The sequence below is a fragment of the Bombina bombina genome, chromosome 6, assembly GCF_027579735.1.
Source record: "Bombina bombina isolate aBomBom1 chromosome 6, aBomBom1.pri, whole genome shotgun sequence".
NCBI classification, from domain to species: domain Eukaryota; kingdom Metazoa; phylum Chordata; class Amphibia; order Anura; family Bombinatoridae; genus Bombina; species Bombina bombina.
In genome coordinates, this window is record NC_069504.1 from 603956812 (window position 1) to 603981044 (window position 24233).

Genomic DNA, 24233 nt, shown 5'->3' on the forward strand with positions numbered 1-24233 from the left:
AACAACAGTCCTGTGTGGAAACAGCCATCGATTTTAGTAACGGTTGCTAAAATCATTTTCCTCTTACAAACAGAAATCTTCATCTCTTTTCTGTTTCAGAGTAAATAGTACATACCAGCACTATTTTAAAATAACAAACTCTTGATTGAAGAATAAAAACTACATTTAAACACCAAAAAACTCTAAGCCATCTCCGTGGAGATGTTGCCTGTACAACGGCAAAGAGAATGACTGGGGAAGGCGGAGCCTAGGAGGGATCATGTGACCAGCTTTGCTGGGCTCTTTGCCATTTCCTGTTGGGGAAGAGAATATCCCACAAGTAAGGATGACGCCGTGGACCGGACACACCTATGTTGGAGAAATAGATCCCGTAGAAGAAGACCATTGAATTCAAATAGGCAATACTCTCTTCACATCCCTCTGACATTCACTGCACTCTGAGAGGAAAACCGGGCTCCAGCCTGCTGCAAAGCACATATCAACGTAGAATCTAGCACAAACTTACTTCACCACCTCCATGGGAGGCAAAGTTTGTAAAACTGAATTGTGGGTGTGGTGAGGGGTGTATTTATAGGCATTTTAAGGTTTGGGAAACTTTGCCCCTCCTGGTAGGAATGTATATCCCATACGTCACTAGCTCATGGACTCTTGCTAATTACATGAAAGAAATACTGTATATATATATATATATATATATATATATTAAATTCATATCCATAGAATATTTTTTATAGTATCTATAATTATTTTTAATATTTCAATAATGCGCCTTAAGATAACTATGTTTTCATGTGCGCTAACCATCTCATTAGATCTACATTGCGAAACCTGAATTGTGTTACACAAATTTTAAATTCCAATGTTCTTCACATAGGGATGAGACAACTCACAGATTCGTTTCAAGGCCTGATCTAGTGACCACAGTTTATATTGAGGGAAACTCCAGGATCTGCAGAACAGACTAAGCAGAGCAAACATTCTTCCTATCACGCAATTTAGCAAGAATGGTCCAAACATGGAATGCCGTGAGGTAAGATAGCTGGAGTACAGTGATTTTTCAGCTTCCATTATAGGCATTAGCAGATGCTTCTCTCTCGTAAGCGTGACTATTTTATTTTCTAGCTGATATACATTGAATATAATGCAACATGTACTCCCCCCATATGTTTGCTTGTATCTTTCCATTATATCTAGGCCAATGAAATGGAGCTGCCTTGAATATGTATGTGATTATATCCAGTCTGATTGGACCATGATGAACTGTATAACTTTCATTACCCCTTACAGAATGTCTTTTTTTTTATAGAATCTTAGGTAGTTATATATGAATTGTTTTTTAAAGCTAGCTGTTTATTCTATACATCTGAGCAATGCTCTAGGTACATAAAATCAGGGTGCATGCCGATAACATACTGCGTAAGAGAAACTTGCAATATTCTACCGAAGAGCTATATACAGATTTGTTTCACATATTTTGTAAAATAACTGTTCATTTGAAGTAAGCTTATAGCAATATATTTATTTAACATGAGATTTAAAAAAAGCATTCTGCACATTTTAAAATTGTTTAAAATCTCCAAATATTTTATTGTTTAAAAAGATTGATAATCCCTTACCCATTCCCCAGTTTTGCATAACCAACACTGTTATATTAATATACTTTTAACCTCTGATTACCTTGTATCTAAGCCTCTTCTGACAGCCCTCTGATCACATGGCTATTTAATTATTATCTATTGACTTGCATTTTAGCCACAAAAGAAGGTTTAGAGTCTAGACACTGGTCTGAGGAGCAAAGGAAAGTAATGGCCTACTGACAAATTCACACTTCTCAAAGGTGTGAAAAAAGTATAAATTGTGAAGAAAGAGAGTCAGTGGCGCCACAGGCTAACTTTCCAAACAAACAAGTATTAATCGAAATAATATATCAAAAAAGTGTAAAAGTGAAAAAAGTGTAAAAAGCCAACGATAATATTTAATGGTCTTTATAAAATATATTATAAAAATTTTTATTTTTTTTTAAAATATATAAAATGAAACTCTGGATGCACAAATTATCAAGCAAACCGAAAACTACAGTTGATGATCTAATGGCTACAAACTAACATACCAATTGATGATATAGCAAACACTAAAAGATGGTATTTATAAAAAGCATAGATTATTTAATAACAATAATACAAACATAAACATACACCGGTGTATAAAAACCTCTTACAATAGTACAAATAGATGGACTAAGGTAGTAGCGGATCCATACACATTGTTGCGAATTCAACAAACTTATTTTGAATAATATTGCATCCATTCTTAGTCCATCTACATCACTATTTTTATATTTGTACTATTGTAAGAGGTTTTTATACACCGGTGTATGTTTATGTTTGTATTATTGTTATTAAATAATCTATGCTTTTTATAAATACCATCTTTTAGTGTTTGCTATATCATCAACTGGTATGTTAGTTTGTAGCCATTAGATCATCAACTGTAGTTTTCGGTTTGCTTGATAATTTGTGCATCCAGAGTTTCATTTTATTTATTTTTTTAAAATTTTAAATTTTTATAATATATTTTATAAAGACCATTAAATATTATCGTTGGATTTTTACACTTTTTTCACTTTTACACTTTGTCGATTAATACTTGTTTGTTTAGAAAGTTAGCCTGTGGCGCCACGGACTCTCTTTCTTCACAATTTGCATTTTAGCCAGTTAGTGCAGTGTCAGCAGCAACGCCACGGGAGTGAGCACGTTATCAATGTGCATGCTAAACCTATTCCTCCCCCCCGCCCCCACAGAAATCTGCACACTGTGGATCCTCTGCAACCTTATTCAAAAAATGTTCCCTAATGTCTTCCTCACACCTCACTATCTGCCCAATTTACCCTATCCCTTCACATCTAATACCTTCTCTGTCTTCTACCCTCACTCCAGCTCTTACTCACATATTCAACCGATCCCTTACTACTGGTTCATTTCCATCTTTCTTCAAACATGCAAAGGTCACCCCCATCCTCAAAAAACACTCCCTCTACCCCAATTCTCCTGCAAACTACCGCCCCATATCACTACTTCTGCTAGCTTCAAAAGTCCTTGAAAAACTAGTTTTCGATCACCTAACCCACTTCCTGTCCTCCAACTCATTGCTTGACCCCTTGCAATCTGGCTTCCGTCCACAACACTCAACTGAGACTGCCCTCACCAAGGTTACTAACGATCTTCTTTCTACTAAAAACAATGACCACTACTCTATACTTATCTTACTCGACCTGTCTGCTGCCTTTGACACTGTTGACCATCCCCTCCTATGGACTCTCAGCTCCCTTGGACTCTGTGACATTGCCCTCTCCTGGATCCACTCTTATCTCTCTAATAGGTCATTTTCTGTCTCCTTTGCTGGCGACTCCTCCTCTTCATTGCCTGTGTCTGTTGGAGTACCGCAAGGCTCTGTTCTAGGCCCTCTACTCTTCTCTATCTATACTTCCTCACTGAGTAAACTCATCAGTAGCTATGGCTTCAACCATCACCTCTATGCTGATGATACTCAGATCTACTTATCCACCCCTGCACTCTCTCCGTCTGTCCTTTCCCACATCAGTGACTGCTTATCTGGCATTTCTACCTGGATGGCCTCTCACCACCATGTCCAAGACTGAGTTTCTTCTAATCCCCCCCCATCTAATTATAGTCTAGTTTCTAACTTTTCTATCACTGTTGGTGACACCACTATTTCCCCATTGTCCCAAGTCCGCTGCCTAGGAGTTACACTTGACTCCAATCTGCCCTTCATACCCCACATCCAATTGCTCTCTTCATCCTGTCGCAACCATCTACGCAATAGTTCCAAAAACAGAATTTATGCTTACCTGATAAATTACTTTCTCCAACGGTGTGTCCGGTCCACGGCGTCATCCTTACTTGTGGGATATTCTCTTCCCCAACAGGAAATGGCAAAGAGCCCAGCAAAGCTGGTCACATGATCCCTCCTAGGCTCCGCCTACCCCAGTCATTCGACCGACGTACAGGAGGAAATATGCATAGGAGAAACCATATGATACCGTGGTGACTGTAGTTAGAAAAAATAATTCATCAGACCTGATTAAAAAAACCAGGGCGGGCCGTGGACCGGACACACCGTTGGAGAAAGTAATTTATCAGGTAAGCATAAATTCTGTTTTCTCCAACATAGGTGTGTCCGGTCCACGGCGTCATCCTTACTTGTGGGAACCAATACCAAAGCTTTAGGACACGGATGAAGGGAGGGAGCAAATCAGGTTACCTAAACGGAAGGCACCACGGCTTGTAAAACCTTTCTCCCAAAAATAGCCTCCGAAGAAGCAAAAGTATAAAATTTGTAAAATTTGGCAAAAGTGTGCAGTGAAGACCAAGTCGCTGCCTTACATATCTGGTCAACAGAAGCCTCGTTCTTGAAGGCCCATGTGGAAGCCACAGCCCTAGTGGAATGAGCTGTGATTCTTTCAGGAGGCTGCCGTCCGGCAGTCTCATAAGCCAATCGGATAATGCTTTTAAGCCAAAAGGAAAGAGAGGTAGAAGTTGCTTTTTGACCTCTCCTTTTACCAGAATAAACAACAAACAAAGAAGATGTTTGTCTGAAATCTTTAGTGGCCTCTAAATAGAATTTTAGAGCACGGACTACGTCCAAATTACGTAACAAACGTTCCTTCTTTGAAACTGGATTCGGACATAAAGAAGGTACAACTATCTCCTGGTTAATATCTTTGTTGGAAACAACTTTCGGAAGAAAACCAGGCTTAGTACGCAAAACCACCTTATCTGCATGGAACACCAGATAGGGCGGAGAACACTGCAGAGCAGATAATTCTGAAACTCTTCTAGCAGAAGAAATTGCAACCAAAAACAAAACTTTCCAAGATAATAACTTAATATCTACGGAATGTAAGGGTTCAAACGGAACCCCTTGAAGAACTGAAAGAACTAGATTAAGACTCCAGGGAGGAGTCAAAGGTCTGTAGACAGGCTTGATTCTAATCAGAGCCTGAACAAACGCTTGAACGTCTGGCACAGCTGCCAGCCTCTTGTGAAGTAAAACAGATAAAGCAGAGATCTGTCCCTTCAGAGAACTTGCAGATAATCCTTTCTCCAAACCTTCTTGTAGAAAGGATAGAATATTAGGAATTTTTATCTTGTTCCAAGGGAATCCTTTATATTCACACCAACAGATATATTTTTTTCCATATTTTATGGTAAATTTTTCTAGTTACAGGCTTTCTAGCCTGAATCAGAGTACCTATTACAGAATCTGAAAACCCACGCTTTGATAAAATCAAGCGTTCAATCTCCAAGCCGTCAGTTGGAGGGAAACCAGATTCGGATGTTCGAATGGACCTTGAACAAGAAGGTCCTGTCTCAAAGGTAGCTTCCATGGTGGAGCCGATGACATATTCACCAGGTCTGCATACCAAGTCCTGCGTGGCCACGCAGGAGCTATCAAGATCACCGAAGCCCTCTCCTGATTGATCCTGGCTACCAGCCTGGGAATGAGAGGAAACGGTGGGAATACATAAGCTAGGTTGAAGGTCCAAGGTGCTACTAGTGCATCTACTAGAGTCGCCTTGGGATCCCTGGACCCGTAACAAGGAACCTTGAAGTTCTGACGAGAGGCCATCAGATCCATGTCTGGAATGCCCCATAATTGAGTTATTTGGGCAAAGATTTCCGGATGGAGTTCCCACTCCCCCGGATGGAATGTCTGACGACTCAGAAAATCCGCTTCCCAATTTTCCACTCCTGGGATGTGGATTGCAGACAAGTGGCAGGAGTGATCCTCCGCCCATTGAATTATCTTGGTCACTTCCTCCATCGCCAGGGAACTCCTTGTTCCCCCCTGATGGTTGATATATGCAACAGTCGTCATGTTGTCTGATTGAAACCTTATGAATTTGGCCTTTGCTAGATGAGGCCAAGCTTTGAGAGCATTGAATATCTCTCTCAGTTCCAGAATGTTTATCGGGAGAAGAGATTCTTCCCGAGACCATAGACCCTGAGCTTTCAGGGGTTCCCAGACCGCGCCCCAGCCCACCAGACTGGCGTCGGTCGTGACAATGACCCACTCTGGTCTGCGGAAGCTCATTCCCTGTGACAGGTTGTCCAGGATCAGCCACCAACGGAGTGAATCTCTGGTCCTTTGATCTACTTGAATCGTCGGAGACAAGTCTGTATAATCCCCATTCCACTGTCTGAGCATGCACAATTGTAATGGTCTTAGATGAATTCGTGCAAAAGGAACTATGTCCATTGCTGCAACCATCAATCCTATTACTTCCATGCACTGCGCTATGGAAGGACGAAGAACAGAATGAAGTACTTGACAAGAGCTTAGAAGTTTTGATTTTCTGACCTCTGTCAGAAAAATCCTCATTTCTAAGGAATCTATTATTGTTCCCAAGAAGGGAACTCTTGTTGACGGGGACAGAGAACTTTTTTCTATGTTCACTTTCCATCCGTGAGATCTGAGAAAGGCTAGGAGCCTTTGCTTTTAACAAAGACGACGCTTGAATCAGGATGTCGTCCAAGTACGGTACTACTGCAATGCCCCTTGGTCTTAGAACCGCTAGAAGGGACCCTAGTACCTTTGTGAAAATTCTCGGAGCAGTGGCTAATCCGAATGGAAGTGCCACAAACTGGTAATGCTTGTCCAGAAAAGCGAACCTTAGGAACTGATGATGTTCCTTGTGGATAGGAATATGTAGGTACGCATCCTTTAAATCCACCGTGGTCATAAATTGACCTTCCTGGATGGTAGGAAGGATCGTTCGAATGGTTTCCATTTTGAACGATGGAACCCTGAGAAATTTGTTTAGGATCTTGAGATCTAAAATTGGTCTGAATGTTCCCTCTTTTTTGGGAACTATGAACAGGTTGGAGTAAAACCCCATCCCTTGTTCTCCTATTGGAACTGGATGAATTACTCCCATCTTTAACAGGTCTTCTACACAATGTAAGAATGCCTGTCTTTTTATTTGGTTTGAAGATAATTGAGACCTGTGGAACCTTCCCCTTGGGGGTAGTTCCTTGAATTCCAGGAGATAACCCGGAGAAACTATTTCTAGTGCCCAAGGATCCTGAACATCTCTTGCCCAAGCCTGAGCAAAGAGAGAAAGTCTGCCCCCCACCAGATCCGGTCCCGGATCGGGGGCCATCCCTTCATGCTGTTTTGGTAGCAGTGGCAGGCTTCTTGGCCTGCTTACCCTTGTTCCAGCCTTGCATCGGTCTCCAGGCTGGTTTGGGTTTAGAAGTATTACCCTCTTGCTTAGAGGATGTAGAATTAGAGGCTGGTCCGTTTCTGCGAAAGGGACGAAAATTAGGCTTATTTTTAACCTTAAAAGACCTATCCTGAGGAAGGGCGTGGCCCTTTCCCCCGGTGATGTCTGAAATAATCTCTTTCAAATCAGGACCAAACAGTGTTTTACCCTTGAAAGGGATGTTAAGCAATTTTGTCTTGGAAGACACATCCGCTGACCAAGACTTTAGCCAAAGCGCTCTGCGCGCCACGATAGCAAACCCTGAATTTTTCGCCGCTAATCTAGCTAATTGCAAAGCGGCATCTAAAATAAAAGAGTTAGCCAATTTAAGTGCTTGAACTCTGTCCATAACCTCCTCATACGAAGATTCTTTATTGAGCGACTTTTCTAGTTCTTCGAACCAGAAACACGCTGCCGTAGTGACAGGAACAATGCATGAAATTGGTTGTAGAAGGTAACCTTGCTGAACAAACATCTTTTTAAGCAAACCCTCTAATTTTTTATCCATAGGATCTTTGAAAGCACAACTATCTTCTATGGGAATAGTAGTGCGTTTGTTTAGAGTAGAGACCGCCCCCTCGACCTTGGGGACTGTCTGCCATAAGTCCTTTCTGGGGTCGACTATAGGAAATAATTTCTTAAATATAGGGGGAGGAACAAAAGGTATGCCGGGCCTTTCCCACTCCTTATTTACTATGTCCGCCACCCGCTTGGGTATAGGAAAAGCATCGGGGGGCACCGGAACCTCTAGGAACTTGTCCATCTTACATAATTTCTCTGGAATGACCAAATTGTCACAATCATCCAGAGTAGATAATACCTCCTTAAGCAGTGCGCGGAGATGTTCTAATTTAAATTTAAATGTTACAACATCAGGTACAGCTTGTTGAGAAATTTTTCCTGAATCTGAAATTTCTCCCTCAGACAAAACCTCCCTCCTGGCCCCTTCAGATTGGTGTAAGGGTATGTCAGAACCGTTATCATCAGCGTCCTCTTGCTCTTCAGTGTTTAAAACAGAGCAATCGCGCTTTCTCTGATAAGTAGGCATTTTAGATAAAATGTTTGCAATAGAATTATCCATAACAGCCGTTAATTGTTGCATGGTAATAAGTATTGGCGCACTAGATGTACTAGGGGCCTCTTGTGTGGGCAAAACTGGTGTAGACACAGAAGGGGATGATGCAGTACCATGCTTACTCCCCTCATTTGAGGAATCATCTTGGGCAATATCATTATCTGTGGCATCATTGTCCCTACCTTGTTTGGACACTATGTCACAATCATCACATATATTTAAATGGGGAGAAACCTTGGCTTTCATACATATAGAACATCGCTTATCTGATGGTTCAGACATGTTAAACAGGCTTAAACTAGTCAACAAAGCACAAAAAACGTTTTAAAATAAAACCGTTACTGTCACTTTAAATTTTAAACAGAACACACTTTATTACTGAATATGTGAAAAAGCATGAAGGAATTGTTCAAAATTCACCAAAATTTCACCACAGTGTCTTAAAGCCTTAAAAGTATTGCACACCAAATTTGAAAGCTTTAACCCTTAAAATAACGGAACCGGAGCCGTTTTTACATTTAACCCCTATACAGTCCCAGGTATCTGCTTTGCTGAGACCCAACCAAGCCCAGAGGGGAATACGATACCAAATGACGCCTTCTATAAGCTTTTTCAGTGGTTCTTAGCTCCTCACACATGCATCTGCATGCCTTGCTTTCCAAAAAAAAATGCGCATTAGTGGCGCGAAAATGAGGCTCTGCCTATGACTAGAAAAGGCCCCCATCTGAAAAAGGTGTCCAATACAGTGCCTGCCGTTTTTTAACAACAATCCCCAAGATTATAATAACTATTAAGAGTTATAATCTGCCAAATATGCTTAGCAAAGAATCGTTTTAGCCCAGAAAAATGTCTACCAGTTTTTTAAGCCCTTATAAAGCCCTTTATTCTTTTACTTAATCTAAGAAAATGGCTTACCGGTCCCCATAGGGGAAATGACAGCCTTCCAGCATTACAAAGTCTTGTTAGAAATGTGGCCAGTCATACCTCAAGCAGAAAAGTCTGCCAACTGTTTCCCCCAACTGAAGTTACTTCATCTCAACAGTCCTGTGTGGAAACAGCAATCGATTTTAGTAACGTTTGCTAAAATCATCTTCCTCTTACAAACAGAAATCTTCATCTCTTTTCTGTTTCAGAGTAAATAGTACATACCAGCACTATTTTAAAATAACAAACACTTGATTGAAGTATAAAAACTACATTTAAACACCAAAAAACTCTTAACCATCTCCGTGGAGATGTTGCCTGTGCAACGGCAAAGAGAATGACTGGGGTAGGCGGAGCCTAGGAGGGATCATGTGACCAGCTTTGCTGGGCTCTTTGCCATTTCCTGTTGGGGAAGAGAATATCCCACAAGTAAGGATGACGCCGTGGACCGGACACACCTATGTTGGAGAAATTTGTCCTTTTCTAAATGCTGAAACTACTAAACAGCTAATCCATTCCCTAGTAATTTCCCTGCTTGACTACTGCAATAACCTACTAATTGGCCTTCCTCTCTCCTACCTCTCCCCCCTTCAATCCATCCTAAATGCTCCTGCTAGGCTAATCCACCTCTCCCGACGCTCTGAATCTGCTGCACCCCTCTGTGAGTCCCTTCACTGGCTCCCCATTCACAGCAGAATTAAATTCAAAATTCTCACTCTGAGCTACAAAGCCCTTACCAATGCAGCCCCCTCCCCCCTATCTGTTCTCACTCATCAACAAATATACTCCAGCCCGTCCCCTAAGATCAAACAATGATCTACTCCTTGCACCTCCTCCCATGCTAGACTACAGGACTTCTCTCGTGCAGCACCAACCCTCTGGAACGTATTTCCTCAAGCTGTCAGACTTTCCCCCAATCTCTCCTCCTTTAAACGCTCCCTAAAGACCTTCTTGTTCAGATAAGCCTATCACCAAATCAGTAACAAATGTATTCCACTTGCCTAATAGCTGCCCTCATCTAACTCTACACTAACATAATTCCCACCTTTGCAGTCCTCCCGTTTCTCACCCTCCTACCCATCTAGATTGTATGTTCCCACAGGAACAGGGCTCCCAATTCCCCCTGTATTTGTTTGTTAAATTTTGTCTGGTGTCTTATATTGTATTGTCCTTTTATCTTTGTTACCCATGGATAGCACTGCAGAATCTGTTGGCACTTTCTAAATTAATAAATAATAATAATCTATATGATCCACATACATCATTTTTTCTCTAAAGATAAATGTTGAACCACATAACTGTGATAATATCTATAATCTATGTTTGATTGTAACATGTAACATGCTAGCTCATGAACCATTGATTTGATTTAGTATTTACACTGATGTTATGTAGAAACAGACCTAGTGGAATATACCCTCCCATGCACCAATAAACTTCCTGCCACTGGAATTATTTATTACACACATAGTCCAACTGTTTATCATACCTGTCTGTTACGTTCGTCTACTATCCGTGTGATCTGAATTTTCTTTCGTCCCATTGTCAGTCTCCTTTACACAATTCACAACAAACTTTATAATCCACCGATAGTCTTCTCTTGAACCCTAATACATTATCAGCCACATTCTTCAAGTGCTTTTAGCACACTCCAAAATGTTTCTTCAAAGCTGAAAACCTAGAAACATAATGTGATAATTAAACAAGAGAATTGAAGGCTCACACATTTTCACTTGCATAAAAGCTATTATAAATACTAAACAAGTACAGATAATATTTTGTGTAACTCTTCTATAACAAAATATCAGTTGAATTGGAAATGATTGTGAAAGGGAGATGAAACCCAGCATTTTTCTTTTATGATTCGGATAGAACATAACATTTTAAACAACTTTCCAATTTACTTCTATTATCAAATTTTCTTCATTTTCTTGGTAACCTTTGTTGAAGGAGCAGCAATGCACTACTGGAAACAAGTTAAACACATAAGGTGAGCCAATGACAAGAGACATATTTATGCAGAGATCAAATCAGTAGTGAACTGCTGCTCATCAGCATACTTAAATATGTATTTCAACAAAATTAGGTAATAGAAGTATATTGGAAAGCTGTTTAAAAGTTGCATGCTCTAACTGATTCATGACATTTTAAAAGGAACATCAACAATATTTTTATATCACCAACTTCTATTACCCAATACAATACTTTTTATATCTTTGTTATGGGTAACAACACGCCACAAACTATTTCACAATTCCCCTCTGAGGAAAAAAAACTTTATATGAAAAAGAATATTAACACTCGTAGTGTGTAAAAGTAATTCCTACTACTCTAAAAACCACTTAAAGGACCAGTCAACACAGTAGGTTTGCATAATCAACAAATGCAAGATAACAAGACAATGCAATAGCATTTAGTCTGAAGTTCAAAATGAGTAGTAGATTTTTTTTTTTATTTAAGTTATGTCTTTTTCCACTCCCCCTGTACCATGTGACAGCCATCAGCCAATCACAAATGCATACACGTACCATGTGACAGCCATCAGCCATTCACAAATGCATACACACTTATTCTTGCACATGCTCAGTAGGAGCTGGTGACTCAAAAAGTTTAAATATAAAGAGACTGTGCACATTTTGTTAATGGAAGTAAATTGGAAAGTTTTTTTAAAATGGCATGCTCTATCTGAATAATTAAAGTTTAATTTTGATTGAGTGTCCCTTTAACTCTTAAAAATACAAATCTTCAAGAACATAGATTTTATGAACAAAAAAATATTAAACTCTATAGCATTTTCTAGATTAAATACGGTAACTTTACAAAACAAATGCACAAATAACGGATTTAAAAAATTTTTTATAGGTATTTTAAGAACAGAAAACCAAAGCAAACATCATTGGCACAGGCTGGAATACCAACTTGTGACCTACATTGTTCCTTTATCCTTGATACCAAAGATAAGGAAAGAAAGCAACAGAGGCGCCAAACATGGCCTAGTAACGTCAAGGCACATAAACACAGAACCGACAGGATAAAATATACTCACAAATGTGGCGCACCCAAATGGTGCTATTGTAGCAAACTGGAACCTAAGCAGTGGTCCAGCTCACTGATCACCGCCAGCTTAACGTCAGATCCAGAAAATCCTTGATAGGGCGGGGCTTAATGGCGTCCCAACAAACAGTGAGTTCACAATGTCTCTGTGTTTGTTAGACACAATGCACTTTTTTAAAACTATCCATATATAAAAATCGCTCTGCTCAAGCCCTGATCCCTATGTTACACTTACTATTCTAGTAGGTACAATAAGTTCACGATGTTAGCAGATACTCATTATAGTTTGATATTAACAAATGTATTATATCAGTGCAGATAGCGTGGCACATATAAGAGAAGCATCCTGCTAGGACTTGACTTTGTATACACAGCGGATGTTTTTGGTGACACAGTATTTATGCTCCCAAATATCATACAGGGTTTTTCATGTATTGTTGATCAAGTGTTTAAAGTTTATAAGCATATATACATTTTTATGTATTCTATTAGATTTTAATTGTATGTATAAATTCGTTTGGTATATTGTGATATGAGTTTGTGTAGGTTTTGTATATAGATGTATTTAATGTTGATACAATTGTAAATGTTTTGAATGCTACCTGTGAGAGATTTGTATACAGAGGTTGCTATATCAACTAATTATCAATATGTACACACAGGTGCTAATACTTAACCCATTAACTAATTGCCCTATCAGAGCCAAGCCTACTTCCCTCTCCCTGTTATATAGCAAGGGTGTTTTAACATTGTTTTATAGCCTGAAGAAACAGCCCTGTGGTGGCTGAGAAACGCGTCGCTTGTTTTTAATAAAAGTATTTTAAATATACACTTGCTACCATCCATTTTTTGCTCTCGCTGGGGGCATATTTTCTCTTTTGTTCATCATTTTTTCTCATTTGGGACATTCGTTATCCTGCTTGTTGGATTCCACAGTCCACCGGGCGGCTGAGAGGTCCCAGTACTGCTGATATTGCACCTGGTGGTGCTTCGCTTCCTGTAAGTGCAACTTTATAGTCCTATCTCCTTGGTTCAAACGCTACTGGGCTATGCTTGTGCCTTTTTCTTGTCTCTCCAGGCTTTAACCAATAGGCCCTATCAAGGATTTTCTGGATCTGAAGTTAAGCTGGCGGTGATCAGTGAGCTGGACCACTGCTTAAGTTCCAGTCTGCTACAATAGCACCATTTGGGTGCGCCTCATTTATGAGTATATTTTATCCTGTCGGTTCTGTGTTTATGTGCCTTGACGTTACTAGGCCATGTTTGGTGCCTCTGTTCCTTCCTTTCCTCAGACCACGATACACCAGGATGACCGTCCTATGAGAGAGCTGCCTCCCTTTTTCAAGATTGTTTGTATGGACATTTATTTACATTTGCAATTAATCACAACATATTTTTAGAATTTGTTTTTCTGATTTATTATCTCACTTTGATTGATTGCTCTATTTTTGTATTGGTGTTATAGCTACCAGAAAGCGCCCCCTATGAGTGTGGTATATGTTTGTGTATACCACACTCTATATTCTGTTATCATTGATACCAAAGATTTTTAAACTGCTGATTGATCACAAAAATTCTGGGCATCTTCACAGCTGGATATACCAAAAACTTGATTTCTTCCCTCGGTCGTAGGCTGATGCTTTAAGGTAGCCCTAAAGAAGCATCAGGAAGGGACTGACACACTTTACTATTACATTTGCATGCTGTTTCATGGAACTATTTATCATGCAAACTACAGGATGTTTAGCAGACTGTAGAAGGAGGCAAAAGCTGTGGGAAGCATATGTACACAGTCTGGTGGGAATTTGTGCTGAGCAGTTTAGTTTTAAGATCTTAGTGTAAGAGAGGCACCACAAAAGCAGAATAAGAGGCATAACTAGTGTGTAGGGTGCAAGCATAAGTAAAACAGCTATAGATAGTGATTGCCTCTTTCTTTAAAGTTGGCCTTTTTATTGTTTTATTATAGAAATTGTGTGTTTCTTTAAAGACTCACACGTTTATGCAACGGTCTCTAAAAACAAATTTGTTAACTATGGCTACTTTCTCCTTGCCTTAAACTCATATTTGAAACCTTGTGTAAGGGTTGTTATTATCAACTGCTACAATCCTAATAAATTGGATAGAACTCTGCAATATTTTGAGATGTATATTTCTGACAGCTGTTATCAAGTAGCATTACCATGGACACAAATTTGATGCATCCATTCTCAAGATATAAAAAAGGTCCCACTTAGTCTACCACCTCAAGTTTGTTCAAAATGTGATCTTCTCACACGCAATCCTACAGATATTGGTGTCCTGGATGCGCTATTCTTTCTAGCGGTCTCTTTGCTGCCAGAGTTTTTTCTTGTCTTTTGGATTAACCCATTGCTTGCAGCCTGCCTTAACATTTGGACCGTTTGACTAACCTTCTGCCTCTTGATTATGTACTGTATCTGCCCCTCTGACTATTTGAATAACCGCCTGTCCCTGACTATCCTTTCATCTGAAGAGTCTACCTAGTTGTTCCAGATTGTTGCTGACCAAGCCTGTTGACTACAGTACTATCCTAATTACTATTTTATCTGCTCTGGGTGTAACTTAATGTATAACTGGTCTATAGTCTCTTCTTAGCCTTCCGAGTCCAAACACTATAGTATTTAAGCTGTGGTATTTTCTGCTTGTCACTACACCTGACCCCGGTATAAGAAGGCCGACTGTAAAGGAATAGCAGTCCTGAAGAAGGACATATAATCTAAACACATGCAATCATATGTATCTTGTTCAAGAAGGCCATAGAATATAAACATACTCAATCCTATGTTGGTAAAAAAAGGCCATAGAATATAAACACATGCAATCAATCCTATGAATGTTGGTGAATAAGCCATAGAATATAAACACATGCAATACTATGGATGTTGGTGAAGAAGGCAAAAGAATATAAAAACAAGCAATCAAAACAAAATTAACTCTTGGAAGAGTTTTATCCCTTTTTCTTAGAAGAGGTGAGCAGTATGTGCACAAAAACATCAATAGGCATCCACATTTGTTTAAATGGACAGTCGAGTAAAAATTAAACTTTCATGATTCAGAAACAACTTTCCAATTTACTTTTATCATCAAAATTTGTTTTGTTCTTTTGGTATTCTTTGTTGAAGTCAGTACTAATTTGCTGAAATGCAATTTTTGAAAAAGCACTGAGATAAGGGTCAGTCAACAAATGCTTAGATACAAGGTAATCACAGAGTTACAAAAGTATTTTAATATAATAGTGTTGGTTATACAAAACTGGGGAATGAGTAATAAAGGGATTATCTATCTTTTTGAACAGGGATTCTAAAAGGAGGCTTTGATATTCGCCATAAAGCATAAACTGGTTCAGTCAGCCGGTGACTGCGACATACAGTCTGCCTTAAATGCACCATTGTTTTGGTAGTGCCACCCTGATTGCGAGTTACCCATTTGGGATATTTATTTTCTCCTTTTGAATATAAAGTTTACACTATGAGGTGCTCTTTTGTGTTTTGTTTCCAGTGATCTGTCTGAGGTTCCCACACCATATGAAGTAGAGCAGCCCTAGTGAACTGAAATCCAATTTGTGGCTGGACTGATACACTTTGAAATATTTTCATTATACAATCTTTTGATACATTGGGGCATATCTATCAAGCTTCGTATGGAGCTTGAAGCCCTGTGAAACAGCAGTTATGAAGCAGCGGTCTATAGACTGCTGCTCCATAACCTGTCCGCCTGCTCTGAGCAATTCAACCCAATCGAGTACGATCGGGTTTATTGACACTCCCCTGCTGGCACGAATCTGCAGGGGGCGGAGTTGCACCAGCAGCTCACAAGAGCTGCTGGTGCAATGCTGAATACGGAGAGCGTATTGCTCTCCGCTTTCAGCGAGGTCTGTCGGACCTGATCCGCACTGTCGGATCAGGTCCGACAGACCTTTGATAAATATAGCCCCATTATATATTTTGGGTTACCATTAGCACCCACTAGAGCTTAGTTACTTATAGCCTTATACACAGTCAATTTCTAAATCTGGCTGCCAAATGGCCTCAGCTTCACTAATGTACATAGCAGATGGGGGATATATGGGTCTGACCCCTGCACCTTTTTCCATCTAGAATGACAGGGATTAGGGTCATTTTATGAGGTGCTACAGCCCATTTTCGAGGTACCACGGAACCATTGGTACCAGTATTTGTTCAGCCCTGATGTAAAGAGTGTTGAACTCATAGGTCAACTAGTACCTATATACTTCCTTAGCTCATTTTAAACAATTTACAAGCTTTAAAACTCTCTGGAGCATTTAGTCAGTCACACACTTCTGCAACACATGGTTCTTGATAGAATAATGAAGCATATAACTGCAATACCACTCAACTCCTACCATTCTCCCAATGTGCAACACAGTGCTAATTTTGACAGCAAATTTCAATTTAGTCTTAGTTTTAGTCTTTTGACTAAAATGCCATTTTAGTTTTAGTTGTATTTTAGTCATCTGAATTAATTTAGTTTTAGTCTAGTTTTAGTCGACTGAATCTCCAGTAGATTTTAGTCAACTAAAATCTAAGGGGTTTAGTTAAAGTGTAATGCATTATTTAAGCATTTCTCTATCATTTGCAAACTGATTATATACTCCAGGAGTAAACATAACACCTGTTAATACTTATGGTATTAAGGTTTAAACATGCAATACAGACACAGATTTAACCGTTTTGATATGTAACATCTTTATTAAACATAAATTAAAGGGACATGAAACCCAGTTTTTTCTTTCTTTCATGATTTAGAAAGAGCATGTCATTTTAAACAACTTTCTAATTTACTTCTATTATCTAATTTGCTTCATTCTCTTGATATCACTTGCTGAAAAGCATATCTAGATATGCTCAGTAGCTGCTGATTGGTTGCTGCTGCACATAAAGGCCTTGTGTGATTGGCTCACACATGTACATTGCTATTTCTTCAACAAAGGATATCTAAAGAATTGAGCAAATTAGATAATAGAAGTGAATTGGAAAGTTGTTTAAAATTGCATGCCCTATCTGAATCATGAAAGTTTAATTTTGACTAGACTGTCCCTTTAAATAAAACCAAGTTGGGAGGCGGGGCTTGGAGCCGTTGAAGTATGGAGGTATAAAGCAAGAGCTCTGTGATACATGGCTGTTTAACCTGGCTAACAGAGCATTCTGACCCCCAAATTTTTATAAGAAGGGCGAGATAAGACAGTAACTAACCACCGTGAAGAGATTGGCTTGGTGGTGGGAGATGTAAAGCACAGGCAGCCTTAGCTGCATTTGATAACGCACGGAGCCGACCGCCATCTTGGCCACGCGGTACACACTAAACCCAGGCTGCAGAACTTTACAGCGAGCGTATAAAAAGCTCCGGAGACATGATCCTCTCTGACCGGAGGTAAAGCAAGCAGACTCAACTAATAAGGAGCTGGAGTAAGGCCATCACAGAGCTGCATGGAAGCGGACCGCCAGGACTGAGGCCTAACACAGTAAGAGACTGTAGCAGAAGTGCATGAGGCAGTTAAAGGATATGTGAGAATATAATTAATGCATCTTAGCCCTATTACACTTGGCTCTATTTGCGACTTTCTGTATGACTGGGACATTTCTGAGGCTCACGTGCAAGGTAAAATAAAGTGTGATGTCTGCAAGGAGAGAGAAAGCTTACTATAAAGTGGGGAAACAATCTTGAGTGGGATATCATTGGAAGAAATTTGCACTATAATGTTGTGACCACAGCAAAAATGGTCTTATATACAGTACTTGCCACTTTTGCTGCCTGACTTAGCTACTGAAATCTATATAAATGGAATAGCTGTGCAATATTATACAGGCCTCACTACAGAATCGATCAGCAGACAGTGCATATAGCAAAGAGGTACCATAAGCTTCACAGTAAAGCAAATATCCACAACATAGCATACTGCAAAGTAACCTACATAAACTCTGTTATCTATCCTGGGGTAGCCGCTGGCTAGTTGGAACGAACATGTCAGCCAGAAAACATAACAAGTCTTCACAAGGGACTAAAACTCCTGCAGCCAGCTTATTTTTTAAGCCTGCCAGAGGGGAGAAAGTGGTTGAAATGGCGGAGAGTATTAATGAAGAAGATATAGATTCAGAATCCGATTCTCAGATAGTTGAAGAAGATTCTACCCCTGTTACAAGAGCGGACCTTAAAACCCTGGTATCTAAACAAGATATTAATAGAAACTTTGACAAGCTGTGGGAGAAATTTGATTCGTTTCAAAATACTGTGACTAACAGTCTGGCTGAAATAAAGCAGGATATCACGGAATTGGGTTCCAGAGTAGCTGCTTTAGAAGATACTGAGGGCTCCACATCAGAGGAGATAACCATGCTAACTCAACAGCTGTTTACACAAAAACAAGAAGTTGATAAAATACAAGAAAAGCTGGAGGACCTTGAAAATAGGAGCCGCAGATGTAACCTGCGGTTGAAAGGGGTTCCAGAGGCTATTCAGTCCGACGAACTACAGAATTACCTACATCAACTGTTTCAGGCTATTACAGGAGAGGTGGACGATGGTAAATACTTAATGGAAAGAGCACATAGAGCATTAAGGGCAAAGCCAAAGGAAGATGCACCCCCTAGAGATGTTATAGTCAAGCTTTTCAGATTTCCAGAAAAAGAGGCTATTCTATCTGCAGCGAGAAAACATCCCACCTTCAAGTTCCAGGGTACAGTTATACAATTTTATCAGGACTTGTGCGTGAGAACGCTCCAAAGGAGAAGTTGTTTAAAACCCCTCACTCTACTCCTGAGAAAACATCAAATTAGCTATCGCTGGGGATTTCCATTTAATCTACATATCCTCCACAACGGCAGGTCTATTAGCTTGAAGGAACCATCAGAAATCCCAGCGGTATGCGGTAGATTGCAACTGGAACCGCCAGAGATACCTCAAGAACACTCTTCAGAAGAGTCATCAAAACAACAGGTGGCTGCAGCACTTCCAACGCCAAAAATGGAACAGAGTACCGAAAAGGAAAGCGAAATCCTGAAACCTCTAGGGCCCAAGGACTTACCAGTGACTTTATTTTAGTTATAGACACTAGACAAGTGTACTCACAAAGAGGATATTTTTTTTACTCCCTATGAAGTAGTAGGAGGGTAATAATACCAGCGAGAGGAAGATATTTGGTAATAGTAATATGGTAAATCATTAATATGCTATGTTGTACAGGTAATTATTCACTAAGTGCAGTTATTTCCGCTTTTTTCCCTTCTCTCCCCCTATATTCTTTTTTTTCTCCACATGGGGGTCGTATTGTTAGTATTGCGAATATTGTTATTATTATTGTTATTTTCCCTTTTTTTTTTTTTTTTTTTTTAGCCAGGACTAAGAATAATGTAAATCAACACAACAGCAAATGTATCGCATTGCAAATGTTACATATCGTTTTTTTGTCTGATTTTTCCCCTCCTCCCTTTTTCTTCCCCCCCCCTTTTTTCCCCTTTTTTGTGAAGGGTGGAGGGCTCTCAGAAAATTCCCTTTTTCTTTTTTTCTTCTCATTGTTCTTAATACACATAGCGACTGTGATATTTTCATGATTATGTTTGTGTATTTTGATGGTTTTTGTTCTTTTTTTCTAGTTTATTGTTACGCCTGCCTGTTTAGCCTAGCTGAGTTTGCTATGACCGGAGGGGGGAGGCCCCATACCTTGGACTGTAAGTAATGGACAACAATATCAAATTAATTTCACACAATGTGAGGGGCCTAAACTCAGACCACAAACTTAGAACTGCACTAAGTCAGTACACCCGACTGAAAGCCAACATTATCTACTTACAGGAAACCCATTTCACTAAGGAGGTAGTACCCAAATACTGGACGAGACAGTTCACCCAACATTATCACTCCACTACCGACCAAAAGAAAACATAATTTATGCTTACCTGATAAATTCCTTTCTTCTGTTGTGTGATCAGTCCACGGGTCATCATTACTTCTGGGATATAACTCCTCCCCAACAGGAAATGCAAGAGGATTCACCCAGCAGAGCTGCATATAGCTCCTCCCCTCTACGTCAGTCCCAGTCATTCGACCAAGAAACAACGAGAAAGGAGTAACCAAGGGTGAAGTGGTGACTGGAGTATAATTTAAAAGATATTTACCTGCCTTAAAACAGGGCGGGCCGTGGACTGATCACACAACAGAAGAAAGGAATTTATCAGGTAAGCATAAATTATGTTTTCTTCTGTTATGTGTGATCAGTCCACGGGTCATCATTACTTCTGGGATACCAATACCAAAGCAAAAGTACACGGATGACGGGAGGGATAGGCAGGCTCATTATACAGAAGGAACCACTGCCTGAAGAACCTTTCTCCCAAAAATAGCCTCCGAAGAAGCAAAAGTGTCAAATTTGTAAAATTTGGAAAAAGTATGAAGCGAAGACCAAGTTGCAGCCTTGCAAATCTGTTCAACAGAGGCCTCATTCTTAAAGGCCCAAGTGGAAGCCACAGCTCTAGTGGAGTGAGCTGTAATTCTTTCAGGAGGCTGCTGTCCAGCAGTCTCATAGGCTAAACGTATTATGCTACGAAGCCAAAAAGAGAGAGAGGTAGCAGAAGCTTTTTGACCTCTCCTCTGTCCAGAGTAAACGACAAACAAGGAAGAAGTTTGGCGAAAATCTTTAGTTGCCTGCAAGTAGAACTTGAGGGCACGAACTACATCCAGATTGTGTAAAAGACGTTCCTTCTTTGAAGAAGGATTTGGACACAAGGATGGGACAACAATCTCTTGATTGATGTTCCTGTTAGTGACTACCTTAGGTAAGAACCCAGGTTTAGTACGCAGAACTACCTTGTCTGAGTGAAAAATCAGATAAGGGGAATCACAATGTAAGGCTGATAACTCAGAGACTCTTCGAGCCGAGGAAATAGCCATTAAAAACAGAACTTTCCAAGATAACATTTTTATATCAATGGAATGAAGGGGTTCAAACGGAACACCCTGTAAAACGTTAAGAACTAAGTTTAAACTCCATGGTGGAGCAACAGCTTTAAACACAGGCTTGATCCTAGCTAAAGCCTGACAAAAGGACTGGACGTCTGGATTTTCTGACAGACGTCTGTGTAACAAGATGGACAGAGCTGAAATCTGTCCCTTTAATGAACTAGCTGATAAACCCTTTTCTAAACCTTCTTGTAGAAAAGACAATATCCTAGCGATCCTAACCTTACTCCAGGAGTAACCTTTGGATTCGCACCAGTATAGGTATTTCCGCCATATTTTATGGTAAATCCTTCTGGTAACCGGCTTCCTAGCCTGAATCAGGGTATCAATAACCGACTCAGAAAAACCACGTTTTGATAAAATCAAGCGTTCAATTTCCAAGCAGTCAGCTTCAGAGAAGTTAGATTTTGATGTTTGAATGGACCCTGTATCAGAAGGTCCTGTCTTAGAGGTAGAGACCAAGGCGGACAGGATGACATGTCCACTAGATCTGCATACCAAGTCCTGCGTGGCCAAGCAGGTGCTATTAGAATTACTGATGCTCTCTCCTGTTTGATTTTGGCAATCAATCGAGGAAGCAGCGGGAAGGGTGGAAACACATAAGCCATCCTGAAGTTCCAAGGTGCTGTCAAAGCATCTATCAGAACTGCTCCCGGATCCCTGGATCTGGACCCGTAGCGAGGAAGTTTGGCGTTCTGGCGAGACGCCATGAGATCTATCTCTGGTTTGCCCCAACGTCGAAGTATTTGGGCAAAGACCTCCGGATGAAGTTCCCACTCCCCCGGATGAAGAGTCTGGCGACTCAAGAAATCCGCCTCCCAGTTCTCCACTCCCGGGATGTGGATTGCTGACAGGTGGCAAGAGTGAGACTCTGCCCAGCGAATTATCTTTGATACTTCCATCATTGCTAGGGAGCTTCTTGTCCCTCCCTGATGGTTGATGTAAGCTACAGTCGTGATGTTGTCCGACTGAAACCTGATGAACCCCCGAGTTATTAACTGGGGCCAAGCCAGAAGGGCATTGAGAACTGCTCTCAATTCCAGAATGTTTATTGGAAGGAGACTCTCCTCCTGATTCCATAGTCCCTGAGCCTTCAGAGAATTCCAGACAGCGCCCCAACCTAGTAGGCTGGCGTCTGTTGTTACAATTGTCCAGTCTGGCCTGCTGAATGGCATCCCCCTGGACAGGTGTGGCCGATGAAGCCACCATAGAAGAGAATTTCTGGTCTCTTGATTCAGATTCAGAGTAGGGGACAAATCTGAGTAATCCCCATTCCACTGACTCAGCATGCATAATTGCAGCGGTCTGAGGTGTAGGCGTGCAAAAGGTACTATGTCCATTGCCGCTACCATTAAGCCGATCACCTCCATGCATTGAGCTACTGACGGGTGTTGAATGGAATGAAGGACGCGGCATGCATTTTGAAGTTTTGTTAACCTGTCTTCTGTCAGGTAAATCTTCATTTCTACAGAATCTATAAGAGTCCCCAAGAATGGAACTCTTGTGAGAGGAAAGAGAGAACTCTTCTTTTCGTTCACTTTCCATCCATGCGACCTTAGAAATGCCAGAACTAACTCTGTATGAGACTTGGCAGTTTGAAAGCTTGAAGCTTGTATTAGAATGTCGTCTAGGTACGGAGCTACCGAAATCCCTCGCGGTCTTAGTACCGCTAGAAGGGCACCCAGAACCTTTGTGAAGATTCTTGGAGCCGTAGCCAATCCGAATGGAAGAGCTACAAACTGGTAGTGCCTGTCTAAGAAGGCAAACCTTAGATACCGGTGATGATCTTTGTGGATCGGTATGTGAAGGTAAGCATCCTTTAAATCCACTGTGGTCATGTACTGACCCTCTTGGATCATGGGTAAGATTGTCCGAATAGTTTCCATTTTGAACGATGGAACTCTTAGGAATTTGTTTAGAGTCTTTAAATCTAAGATTGGCCTGAAAGTTCCCTCTTTTTTGGGAACCACAAACAGGTTTGAGTAGAACCCTTGTCCTTGTTCCGACCACGGAACCGGATGGATCACTCCCATTGTTAACAGATCTTGTACGCAGCGTAGAAACGCTTCTTTCTTTATCTGGTTTGTTGACAACCTTGACAGATGAAATCTCCCTCTTGGGGGAGATAATTTGAAGTCTAGAAGGTATCCCTGAGATATGATCTCTAGTGCCCAGGGATCCTGAACATCTCTTGCCCAGGCCTGGGCGAAGAGAGAGAGTCTGCCCCCTACTAGATCCGGTCCCGGATCGGGGGCTCTCGGTTCATGCTGTCTTTGGGGCAGCAGCAGGTTTCCTGGCCTGCTTGCTTTTGTTCCAGGACTGGTTAGGCTTCCAGCCTTGCCTGTAACGAGCAACAGCTCCTTCCTGTTTTGGTGCAGTGGAGGTTGATGCTGCTCCTGTTTTGAAATTCCGAAAGGGACGAAAATTAGACTGTCTAGCCTTAGCTTTGGCCTTGTCTTGAGGTAGGGCGTGGCCCTTACCTCCCGTAATGTCAGCGATAATTTCTTTCAAACCGGGCCCGAATAAGGACTGCCCCTTGAAAGGTATATTAAGTAATTTGGACTTAGAAGTAACATCAGCTGACCAGGATTTTAGCCACAGTGCCCTGCGTGCCTGTATGGCGAATCCTGAGTTCTTAGCCGTAAGTTTGGTTAAATGTACTACGGCCTCCGAAATGAAAGAATTAGCTAGTTTAAGGACTCTAAGCCTGTCCGTAATGTCGTCTAGCGTAGAGGAACTAAGGTTCTCTTCAAGCGACTCAATCCAAAATGCTGCCGCAGCCGTAATCGGCGCGATACAAGCAAGGGGTTGTAATATAAAACCTTGTTGAACAAACATTTTCTTAAGGTAACCCTCTAATTCTTTATCCATTGGATCTGAGAAAGCACAGCTATCCTCCACCGG

At 40.7% G+C, this 24233-nt stretch overlaps 1 protein-coding gene across 9 annotated transcripts in view; it reads right to left on the minus strand.

Annotated features, from left to right (window-relative positions):
• Window positions 1–24233, minus strand: part of MEF2A (myocyte enhancer factor 2A) — a 530557-nt gene that overhangs the window by 282065 nt on the left and 224259 nt on the right. For all 9 annotated transcript variants that reach the window (XM_053717613.1, XM_053717606.1, XM_053717612.1 and 6 more), the window contains exon 2: window positions 10774–10962. In XM_053717613.1, coding sequence (XP_053573588.1) covers window positions 10774–10827 — 54 coding nt within the window. In that variant the 5' untranslated portion in view covers window positions 10828–10962. The remainder of the gene's footprint in view (window positions 1–10773; window positions 10963–24233) is intronic.